Here is a 12,286-nt window from a genome sequence, read left to right on the forward strand (position 1 = left end):
TAAATTGGTTCAAAACGTCAGTTGCATTCGATAGATTTGCTCGAGTATTGCCAATACCTCCAGTCTAATATTCTGGAGCACAGGATAAAAAAAGTTTCAGTCGATTTAGAGTTACCGTAGGGTACATAGACCGTCATAATATTGTTTCATCCATTTTCTATAAAACCGAACAAAAATATTTTCTTTTATTGTTACTCAAATTTGGGTTGAGTCGTTTAAACATAAATTGAATTAACACTTTATATATATTTATATATTGTAGGCCCTATACAATATTGTTAAAAGATTTTTACAATATTGTATTTGTAATTTTATATAGACTATGCACGGTCGGCCCCATACAGGGAACAAAACTAGCTGATCTAAGCACTAGTTGAGCTTCATCCCGAGAGTTTTTATAAAACCTGTACCTAGATGACTTCGTGGTTGAATATTGAGTTACCAATTTACCACCTACAGAAATTGAAATTCCGCCCTCTATACTTTTTCTGTTCGTAAATAAAAATAAACACAAACAATAATTGTTATGATCAGATGATGATGACGAACTTTAATTACAGAAAATGATGTAATTAAAAAAGACTAATAGTGTGTATTCATAGACAAAATGTTTAGACCAGATATAACTGATGCTTCAGGTGAGGATTATATCATAAAAATGCAAAAATCTAAATAATTCAGAGGGTATCTATCTGTCACCATCCTTCCCCTCTAGTAGGCCTACGCTACTACTAGCCTAGCCACATCGAATCGGCAGCCAGGGCCCAGCAGGATAGGAGAGAGGCTAGCCTAGGCTACTGTAGACTAAGCCTACCAGGATCCTATTCAGCAGGCTAGTTTTGTACGCCTAGCCTCTAGTACTAAAAGCAGAGTAACACTCGCTCTGGTTTCTCAGTTTTCTTCTTTTGCGTGTTTTCTTCTTCTTATGCCTAGCTAGGCTAGGCCTCCTACCTAGCTTCTTCTTCATTCAAGCACTAAGCCCTAGCTAGGCCTATATATAATATATTTAATGTTATACTATTACTAGCCTAGATAGGCAGCTTAACATTAAAATATTCGGTTTTAAGTAAGTAGTGGGCTATCTATCTACAACAAATGACTTTAATTAACTTATTTTTCTAACCACACTGAGTGTCCATCTCCCTGTTTAGACTAAATGGCTGGAAATATAATAATATATATTAGGCCTATAATTATATAAAATAAAATAAACACTAATCTTATTCATATATCACTTAGGATTCCGTACTTTGCTTAAAATAAGTAACTCACTTAATTGTCTAGAATTGATTTCTATATTGGTAATAATAATAATAATTAATAATCATTTTAAGGATTATAACAATCATTTCTGAATGTCATTTTCTTTATTTTAATTCTTTATTTTATTTCTTTCCAATCATACATATAGTTCATTCACCTCGTCTTCAGCAGACCCACACCTCTAATGGTTCTGGCACTGACTCAAACATGTCAATTGTCACCCGGGATAGCATTGTGATAAAAAATAAAAGGCATTTTCAAAGCTAATATCATCAATATCTTTTCCCAAAACAATGTGATATAAGCAGGCCTTGTCTTTTGAGGTGTGTGAGTGCGGTCATATGCCTATCACACACATCAATGCTATTATTTTACAGCCAAATTGTGACACACCAAGACAAATAGCACACCAATAAGCACATCTTTGAATGTGTTGAGGGGTGCAATTTGTAGCACCCATGCAGTTTTCAAAAGGCAAGACCTGGAAAACCATAATCACAACCACATTTATTGCACTTTATTTCACTTTTTCAAAGAGTAAATGTGTTAAGTAATTTCATATTTATAATTTGGCCACCACCCACCAATAAAAATAGATAATAATATTATGTTTATTTGATCAAACATATTCTATGTATAAGTTATTCTATATATTTCGAATTTTCCCAAATTAGTATGATGAATCATATTAGGGAAAGTCCCTAAATGACACCAGGAAGTAGTTTCTAAATATACTTCTGTATAGTATAGTATTAGAAGAAAGTGTTTCAGTTTTTTAGCTGCGTTACACACGGTATTTGCTTTTATTCAGTCAATGCTCAGTAAAATGACTTCAAGACGTAGCAATGTAGACTCATCAGAGATTTTTAGTAAGTTAAGAATAATTTGATTGATTGTGATTCAACTGAATGTAGTGTAATGTAGATTGAATGGTGATTGTGTATCAACTGAATGTAGTGTAATGTAGATTGAATGGTGATTGTGTATCAACTGAATGTAGTGTAATGTAGATTGAATGGTGATTGTGATTCAACTGAATGTAGTGTAATGTAGATTGAATGGTGATTGTGATTCAACTGAATGTAGTGTAATGTAGATTGAATGGTGATTGTGTATCAACTGAATGTAGTGTAATGTAGATTGAATGTTGATTGTGTATCAACTGAATGTAGTGTAATGTTCCAAAGTATCATAGGTATATTTGGTAATACAGCATGTCATTAATATCACATGTGATGCCTGTATCATGTAAGGTTAGGTTAAAGGACAAATTGACTGAGAATCATAGCACAGCAATTTACGGCGACGGCTGTACGGCGAGCATGTGCGGCCATATCCTTAATCTCGTGATTGTTCTGAAATCATATGTACATCCCTATACGTTGTAAAAATACTGTCCTCGGTCAAGTTGTCCTTTAAGGGTTAGGTTACTACTACTAGATACATGTGAAACACATGTGATGTATTACCTAATATTCCTATGATAGTTAATACTTTGGAAATAGATATGATACAGTACCGAGAATCGGCTGTTTTTTTTTAGAATAATTATGCATTTAACATACATTAGTCACTGCATAAGTTGCAGACAAACTAATGTAAATATTATTAATTATATTTGGCAATGTGCAGTGTAGTTAAAGTGTAAGTAAACATGCCAGTTGGGCTATGTCAGGATATGCTTTGACAGGTATGTTAACTGGTGCCTAGATATCATTCAAAATCAGTTTGATATAGTAGCATTTACGAGTGCTAGCCTAGACGATAGGGATGACTACTCGGTTGAGCGTATATGTTTGATATAGTAGCATTTACGAGTGCTAGCCTAGACATTAGGGATGACCACTCGGTTGAGCTTATATGAGCTTGAACGCGTCCTGCGCAGGATAAATCAAGTTTGTGTGCAAATGTTTGAGTGTGTGAAGAGTAAGTTAAAATTCTTTTTTATTTTTTAAATTTTTTTAAATTTTTTTATATCCTCCAATAGAGTTATTATTATAGAATTTAGGCTTGTGCTACCAACGTCTAAAGTGTGGTTCCCACTAGCGACGCAACGCAGCGACGTGGGAACCAATCTTTACAGCGACCAAAAACGTTGAGGCGTTCTCTTATTTATTTATTTTATTTATTTGGTTTTCTTTCAGTAGGGTAGCCCTCTCGGTAATAAAATAAAATATGCTCTTCTGAGGGGCCCTATGACACATTTAAACCTAAAAACAACAACTTAGACTAAACTTCTAAAACTTCAAAACATGTTCTCATTGTTAATTATAACATTTTATACCATTTTTAATTATTTTAATCTTTTGGAATCACATAGTGTACACCGCAAACCTAACTTCATAGGGTGTGGCTGGATCAGTGGCATAACGCTGAGGCATGAGGCCCCTGGTTTAGGAACCCTAAGTGGCCCTCCAACCCCACAAGCTTCGAGTTTAGCCAGTGAGCGCTCATAGCCGTTTAAATCCACTGTGCTCGATACAAAGTGCCTTAAATTATAAATCTCTAAAAATCTTTTTGATTTGTTTTGTTTGTTTATAAACAGGTAAAGTTTTGCCATCCTTGGATTACACTACTACAGCTCAAATCTGAATTTCATTTTTCTTGTCACAGTACATGTGCAAACACCTTTGTCTATAGGAACTTTCTGTTCAGAACCAGTGAACTCTGACCCTTGTAGTTAGTGGTAAGCAACATAAACATTGAGTCACACCATTCTTATTTCAGTTTGCGTAACATATGAGAGCGGTATTGTCGCTTACGAGGAACTGCCTCAAACCGGAGAACCAATATGGATACTTGGTGTGAAGTACGAGTCAACATTTGATAGGAAAAAGGCAAAGAAAGACATTGCATCTAGGATATGGGTAACATACAGAAAGGGCTTTCCACCTATAGGTTAGTTATGACCTTATTATTTGAACTATGACCTAGGTCAATGCCAGATGACCTTCCAATGTGAAAGTAATATGTTGATAGCCTAGTGGTATGTAAATATTAATAATCAATTATTTTGTAATATATATTCTTTATTTTCATGGTTTTCAACTCTTTGCAGTTAAATAAAACTTATTGTAAAAATTATTAATTCTTTTTGATTTGCTTTTGTAGGTGGTACAGGGCCTACATACGATACAGGTTGGGGCTGTATGTTAAGATGTGGTCAAATGATGTTAGCCCAGGCTCTTATATGTAGGCATTTAGGACGAGGTAAGTGACAATACATACAATGTCATAAACTTATTCCTTCACAGGAAAACAAACCTGATTCTTTCTACAGTAGGCCTTATTTCAAGAATAATATTTTATTGTTCAGGGGCAGGATCCAGCATTATAGATCATGCTAAATATTTCATAAATAATAAAAATGATCCGTCGGGTTGCAGAAAAATATAAATAGTAATTATATTATTTTTAAAAAGACATGGCTGTTAAATTTTAGGGAGGCTAAAGCATGTTTTTCCCCGCCTAAATCCGCACCTGTTGTTGTTTTTAGATTGGCGATGGCATCCTTCACAACACAACGAAATCTATTTTAAAATTCTTAGAATGTTCTTAGATAAAAAAGACAGTCCCTATTCAATACATCAGATAGGTAAGTATCATCTTTGTATAATAATAACAAAGTCTGTTTCTTTTTCATTTGTATTTCATTTTCATTTCATGTTTTTCATTTCTTTATTCGACAACAAGCGGTCCAGGGGTTGCGCCATAACACATTTGTGTCCGCAACCCCTGTAACATACAACATAATACAAGGTAAAAATGTAAACAACAGAATATTTAAAAAATTTAATTAATTTGTATTACTGTGTTACACAAATTTAATTAAGTATTATAATTAAGTATATTAATAAACAAAGCCTATACAGTGTTTAGGAGGGACACTGTGTGCTGTAGTTACAATGATCATCCCACATAGAATATAATAAAATGAATTTTTGTTGTTTGACAGAATGCGTCCATTTACTTTGTATTATTCAGTAGGTTTTTTTAAGTAGTTTATATCAGCAGATGCTTTTACAGATTTTTTCGAGAACTTTTTCAACTTGCGTAAGTCCTTGATTGGCACCGAAGTGTTTAAGGTGATGTTGTGAAAAATGATGCCGAACTCAATAACCATCACCATAAACACTTTGCTGCCAATCAAGTACTTACGCAAGTTGAAAAAACTCTAAAAAAAATTCCGTAAAAGCAGCTGTTGATATAAACTACTTTAAAAATTGCAAAACGTTTGGCGTGTTTCCAAAATGTACATCAGGTTTGTTTTCACGATAAGGCCACTAAGACATTTATTGTCTGTTGTATTTTTGTTGTTACATGTACAAAATCATTTTTTATTTTCCGTAGCTCAAATGGGTATTGGGGAGGGCAAAAATATAGGACAGTGGTTTGGGCCGAACACTGTGTCGCAAGTTATACGCAAACTGTGCGCTTTTGATGAATGGAGCGATGTGGCGGTACACGTGTCACTCGATAACACAGTTGTTATTGAAGATATCAGTAAGTTTGTGTTAAGCTTGGTTCCCACTAGCGACGCAACGCAAAGTCGTAACGCAATGTAAGTGATTTGACCAATCTCAATCGATGGATTACTCGCTTGCGTTGCACGTATGTCATTGTGTTGCGTCGCTAGTGGGAACCAAGATTTAAGTTTTAACTCTCCCAATACCAGACCCCCATGGGCTGGCCCAATAAGTCCGGTTTTCTGGAAATTCTAATATTACTCATGTATTTTTTTTAATAAAAAAATATATAATTAAAAAATTAAAAATATATTAATTTTTTTTAAATTTAAAGTAGAATTTTATATTGATTTTATCAAGGACAGTTTTAATTAAACTCTAAATACCAGATTGCTGTCAACAATAGTATTGTCCTTGTATACACCAGCTGACTATGTATTTTGATTAAATATCATATTATTAATTAGTTTCACAATCAAATAAAGTGGAGCTAATAAAGTGAATCACTTTTTAAAATTATTGTTTTGATTTAAAAGTATAATATTTATTGTTTTATTCATATCTGTATTTTATGAATCAATATGATATTTATATTATAATATCATTAAGCAATAAAATGCAATGAATATATTTAGTTTCTTTTACAATTAGATGGGTCATTGAGTACAGTGGAATTACCTACTAATTTGACCCACCTAGTATAGTAATGAGAGCGGGAGTTGGTGCCCATATATGGACACAATGATGTCATATAACTACCATATTTAAGCATATCACTATCACATTTGGGCACATCACACTTTTGTTGTCAAACTAGTTTGTGTGGACAGAGCTATAGGTTTGGGGAGGAGGTTACTGCAATAAAATGTATGTTTTGTTTTCCCTTAAGTTAGGAACAGTCTTATTAGAGTATAATATTTATAATGGGTGTAGACCTTTGTTTTTTATAGGAGATCCCTGGTTCCACCATGCAAACCATCACGATTCCAGGATATTCTCAAAATTACCTCCCCTAGATCAGCCACTGTGAAAAAACTTGATGCCATCACTAACTTTAAATGTTTATTGTTATAATACACTAAGAGATGTTCTACTTGTAAGCGCTAACTTAATTATTGAGGATATCTTAGCCAAGGATTTTTCTTTAACATATAATTTTAAATTTTTAAGTGAAATTTTTATTTTTGGATCCGATCTTCTTTCGAATTGTGAAAATGCTTTATTGTTTTATTATGTACAACAATTTCTTGTTAATTCTGGAAGATTTGATTGATGTTTCTGTTAGTTTTTTGTTTTAAAATGTTGTATTTGTTATCTGAGGCGCCTTGAAGCTAAGGTGGTTCCACCTTGTGAGGCGCCTCTGTGTAATATATTGAATAAAAAAAAAATTGTGAATGTCCTTTCTTGCAGAAACACTATGCGTTATTAATGAAGATATCAAAAGCCCTACCACCAAAGGAAAGAGCAAATCTACTAAACAGAAAGCGAAGGCAGCAGTATCCGGTCAGGTTAAAAAGAAGTGGAAGCCGCTTGTGCTGTTCATTCCCCTCAGGCTAGGCCTTAACGAGATCAATTCTGTGTATGTGAAAGCATTGAAGAAATGCTTCACATTGAAACAGACCCTGGGAGTGATTGGAGGCAAGCCAAATCATGCGCATTATTTCATTGGTTGCGTTGGTGAGTGAGTTTTTTTTCTCTCTACAAGAATCTTCCTGCTAATCTGATTAAATTAAAGTATATTACATTACTATTTAAATTGAATAACGCAAAGTGAAAGCAGTTATTATGAAAATGATTATTAAATGAAAGTAATCATGTTAACATTGCTAAATATCACTAAACAGATAAGAAACATATTATTTCTGAGACATACTGAGACTGAGAGTAGAACAAATTATTGCAAATTTTTATTGAAATCTTAAATATGTGTTGTCCGTATCTGATTACTAGCTGCATATATGGGAGTATGTTTCCATAGGTGTTTGATCAGGAAATGACTGGGGTAATAATGTTCAGCGCATTGAGAGCTTGCTTATATGCGCTATATAAGAATTATTATTATTATCGTATATGTAATTAATATTTTTTTAATTTTCTTGTATGGAATACCACTCAACAGTGATTCATGTCACTCTTTTGTTTTACTCTCTTATCTCCATGGCGACTGTTTGTCATGTTTTCTTTGCTTTTATGAAAGAAATAAATGAAATGAAGTAACCTGTGACGCCAGGGGCTAATTCAAGAGGACTAGGTTTTAAATGGTTTTTAATAATTCCTGACAGATCCAGGATTTTGACAGGGCCGTAGCCACCAGTACGGTTGGTAAGGTTTCAACCTGACCACTTTTCCACAGAGGCCTTTGACAACCCAGTGGCTTCAACAGAGATTGTTCCATTTTCTTTCGAACAGCTCACCTCTTTATTTCTTGTGGCTACAGCACTGCGTGAAATAAAAAAAATAAAATTTAAAAAAAAATAATCTAAATTTAACGTGAAGTATTTTTTGGTTTTTTTTTTTTAGGGGAATTACTTCTCTACCTCGACCCACACACGACCCAAATTCCAGTAGTGGAGGACAAGTGGGACCATATTAGTGATGACTCATATCATTGTTACCACTCCTCAACAATGCAAATTAAAGACTTGGACCCATCAATAGCGTTAGTAAGTGTACACTATAAAACTGTATTAAGGCCAATTTACACAGACGAGCGGTAACAGTAAACGGAAAACCATGTAGCTTGTCCAGCGTAGAATCTGTATCTATCTTTAGCGGAAACTGGCTGTCCGCTTCGCCGCACTTTGTGTAAATGGTCACAAAGAATAACATAGATTCTATATTTTTATTATCGTTAACTCTCATTTGTGTAAGTTGGCCTTTAATCATTTTTAGAAGATTAGTTAAATGGCAAATTTAAATTGTTAAGTAGGTCTACCGTATAATATTGATGTTGCTTTTGCTTTTTATGTTTATTTAGGAGACAAGTATTTTTTACTTCTAATTTGATTCCTAAAAAAGTAGTGTGTATTATTTACCTTATTTATCATTTAAACAATTTTTTGTCGTTAAAGGGATTTTTTTGTAAAGATGAAGAGGATTTTGATAATTGGTGTAAAGAAGTAAAAGAGCTTGTAACAATAGGTGATCATAGTCCAGTGTTTGAACTAACAGATTTAAGGCCCTCTCATTGGCCTCCGTTTGAGCCTCCTGGTTCCCTGGATGCAAGTCTCAACAGTAAGATATAACAAGGCAGTCTAACAACATGATGCTGAGCTCCGAAGATCAAAGGGTTTAGCTGTGGCTGTGACACGATCAGTTTCACACCCCTTAACAGAGACTGCTGAGAATATGTACATTACTGTTGGTATTTGTTGCAGCCAGACATAAGATCAAAGGAGTGTTACGAGTTCCTAGCTTGGCAAGACGAGCTCAGTGTCCTGTTGTTAGATTGCATTGGTTATAATAAATATGTTACCCTACCAATTTATACTTATGGCGTTGCAATTCCTGTATTATATTTGACAATTTCTGTCTGATTCCGAGAGAGAGAGGGCGACAGATAGAACATTCAATAAGCTACTTTAAGTTCCTATAGATGCACTGATGCCTTTAATAAGACATTGCATCATTTATGGTATTGAATGGTTTATGTAAAAAAGATTTAAGTAAAATATTGTGAAAAATAAAATGTTCATCTCTGTTTTTCCTTTTAGCATCTGATATTTTACATATTGATGATGCTGACATAGAAATGGACTCGGATGAAGAATTTGAAATTATTAATCCATAAACCAAATCGAACGAAAAACAACCAAATCAATCGAAAAACAAGACAAGGGAACTCTCTCCCAATGAACAAAAGGTTATTAATAATTTCCAAGTTAAAAGCAAATTTTTTTTTTTGTTTTAGCTTCTTTTAATAAATGAAAAATTTATTTTATTTTTGTATAATATATAAAAATGAAGCTCTTCTCAAAAATTATATTGAATAGTGAAAACCATAACAATGTATCCTTTAATAGAAAGTGCATGTATTTACTACTAAGTGATTATTTATAAAGCCATAATAAAGTCATTTTAAAAAGAAGGTTTGTGTGGGTTTAATTAACAAAAATTGACATTATTTAGAGTGGGATTCAGTCATTTAGGAGTGCACATTTAGAATAAGGATGGGTGGAGTCCATTAAGCCAAGTTTACACTAGGCAAATTTATTTGTGGGAATCGTATGCGTCTACTTATACGCATGCGTAGAGATTTGTGATATGCGTGCACATAAGCTGGCGCTTTCGATTTGCACGAACAAAAAGCGCCTAGTGGAAAATCAGCTTAAGGGTGCCTGTGTAGCGCCTGGGGATCCATTACGAGTTTGTGTAAGGGTGAGATGAAGTCATTTAGGGGTCTCTATTTAGAAAGGATGGATCGGGTGGAGTCATTAGGAGTCTGTATAAGGTAGGGTTGGCATCATTTAGTGTTTGTAAGCATAAGCCCAGTCTACACTATCAAACATTATGTGACAAAATGTGATGTGCCCATATATGGACATGATGATGTCATATCACTACCATACTACACACATCACACTTTTTTGGTCAAACATGTTTGATAGTGTAGACAGAGCTTAAGTAAAGCTGAGTATATCCTTTTTTTCATATTATTTACTTCAATAAGAGATTTTCTTCATATCATCAGTAAAAAGCTCAATGAAATGAACACATTTTTTGATGGCTAGAGCATGTTCACCAATATAGTCATTTGTAAGCTAAATAGAAAGATACTAACAATAACTATGTGCTATCTTTAGTTTTATAATTTAAGTTGTAAAAGCTACTCATATACTGCAGTAATTGTAATTTACTGCAGTATAATTGTTATTGCAATTATTGCACTGTTGCATCTACTATTATACTATTTTGATTTTTTTTAGATATAATATGAGTGGGAAAACACATTAAAGGAAAACTTGACCGAGAACCATATTAGGGAATGATGTATATGATTTCAGAACAATTGCGAGATTTATGATATCGGCAAGAATAACTTTTTTTTATTCTTTCTATGCCTGTCTGTATATTGAAGTGTTTCTTCTAAACATTTTGGCAAATTAGCAATTGAAATGACAATATCTATCTCTTGTATTTTAACAACAGGGAAAACTCATGAGGTAGATTTTTGCTTGACGTCACAGAAATTGACGGCGATGGCTGGCGGCTGTAAATCTCGCAATTGTTCTGAAATCATATGTACATCACTAATACGTTATCAAAATATGGTTCTCAGTAAAGTTGTCCTTAACTTACAATTACTGCAGCGGATGATTAAAAAACTGCAGTAACCCATTATACATGGTTTTTAGAATGGTGCTGATCATTTTAATTGAATAATAATTTAAATCATGTTACATTCAACATGATTTTAAATTATTATTTAATTTTGTTTTCCTCTAATCGTTTTTGATATAAGAAGCTTTTGTAGTTTCTTAAGCTCTGTCTACACTATCACACTTTATATGACAAAAAAAATGTGATGTGCCCATATATGGACATGATGATGTCATATCACTACCATATTCGGGCATATCACTACCATATTTGTGCACATCACTACCATATTTGGGCACTCGCATCACATTGTTTTTGTCAAAGTAGTTTATTACAGTATTCTTTGTATATAGCAAGTCAGAATGACCTACCAAAAGGAACGTGTAACCATTAAAAATAGAAACCTAAGGGGTCACCTCCTGGTACTGGTACTGGTTCAGGTAACCATATTCATAGAGACATCTGGTAGCCATTGACATTAAGTTGGCATTTAGATTAATGCTACTTTTAAGTGTACACAATATTGTTTTTGTTTTTTGAGAGTGACATACCACAATTATTCCAGCCATTTCCGCTTGCCTTATCAATCTTATGGGTTGGCCATGGTGTTAAACCATTTTTCCCCTCGCTTGTTTCACAGAACAGCATATTCCTGACTTTAAGGTGTCTCCCCTAATATAATAGGGATATCCCAAAATAAGGGTTCTACTTATTAAAGGACCATGAACGTGATGAAAAAAAATGAATAAAAAAAATATAATTAATGACTGAATATTATTAGTTAATGATCACATCCATTATTGATCAGTGTTAGTTGTTCGATAAATTATGATTAAGCTCTTTACACTATCAAACTTTATGTGACAAACAAATGTGATGTTCCCATATATGGACATGATGATGTCATATTGTATCACTACCATATTTGGGCACATCACACTTTTTTTGTCGAACTAGTTTGATAGTGTAGACAGAACTTAAGCCAATGCTCTAGTAATACATTTTTGGGAAAAAATCGCAAACGAAGCAAAAACGTTGGGTTACGTATTATTTTAAGTTACTGCAATTGTTTAAGCCAAGTGAAAAATGAATACATACGATATACGTTGTAATTGATGTAAATAACACGGGAGAATTATAGATTGATTTTGTTTCTTTTTTTATTTAACACTACCTCGTAATCATCCTTTCCTTAATACTGTATCTCATTCGTCATCACAATACCATATTAGGGCAAG

General features: G+C 33.5%; 1 protein-coding gene across 3 annotated transcripts; it reads left to right on the forward strand.

Annotated features, from left to right (window-relative positions):
* The first annotated feature begins 505 nt into the window (after window positions 1-505).
* On the forward strand, window positions 506-12,188 carry LOC144843797 (cysteine protease ATG4B-like). Of its 3 annotated transcripts, none has more exons than XM_078700745.1 (9): window positions 506-638; window positions 3,991-4,161; window positions 4,375-4,473; window positions 4,760-4,858; window positions 5,614-5,766; window positions 7,140-7,406; window positions 8,250-8,392; window positions 8,801-8,963; window positions 9,443-12,188. In XM_078700745.1, the coding sequence occupies exons 1-9, from the start codon at window positions 608-610 to the stop codon at window positions 9,517-9,519; spliced, it is 1,203 nt and encodes a 400-aa protein (XP_078556871.1). In that variant the 5' UTR covers window positions 506-607; the 3' UTR covers window positions 9,520-12,188. The 3 variants fall into 3 exon arrangements, with proteins under 3 accessions (XP_078556871.1, XP_078556872.1, XP_078556870.1); XM_078700746.1 differs by lacking the exon at window positions 506-638 and adding an exon at window positions 1,530-1,586; XM_078700744.1 differs by lacking the exon at window positions 506-638 and adding an exon at window positions 1,991-2,132.
* The last annotated feature ends 98 nt before the right edge of the window (window positions 12,189-12,286 follow it).

The sequence above is a fragment of the Antedon bifida genome, chromosome 5 (genome assembly GCF_963402885.1).
Source record: "Antedon bifida chromosome 5, ecAntBifi1.1, whole genome shotgun sequence".
Classification (NCBI taxonomy): Eukaryota; Metazoa; Echinodermata; class Crinoidea; order Comatulida; family Antedonidae; genus Antedon; species Antedon bifida.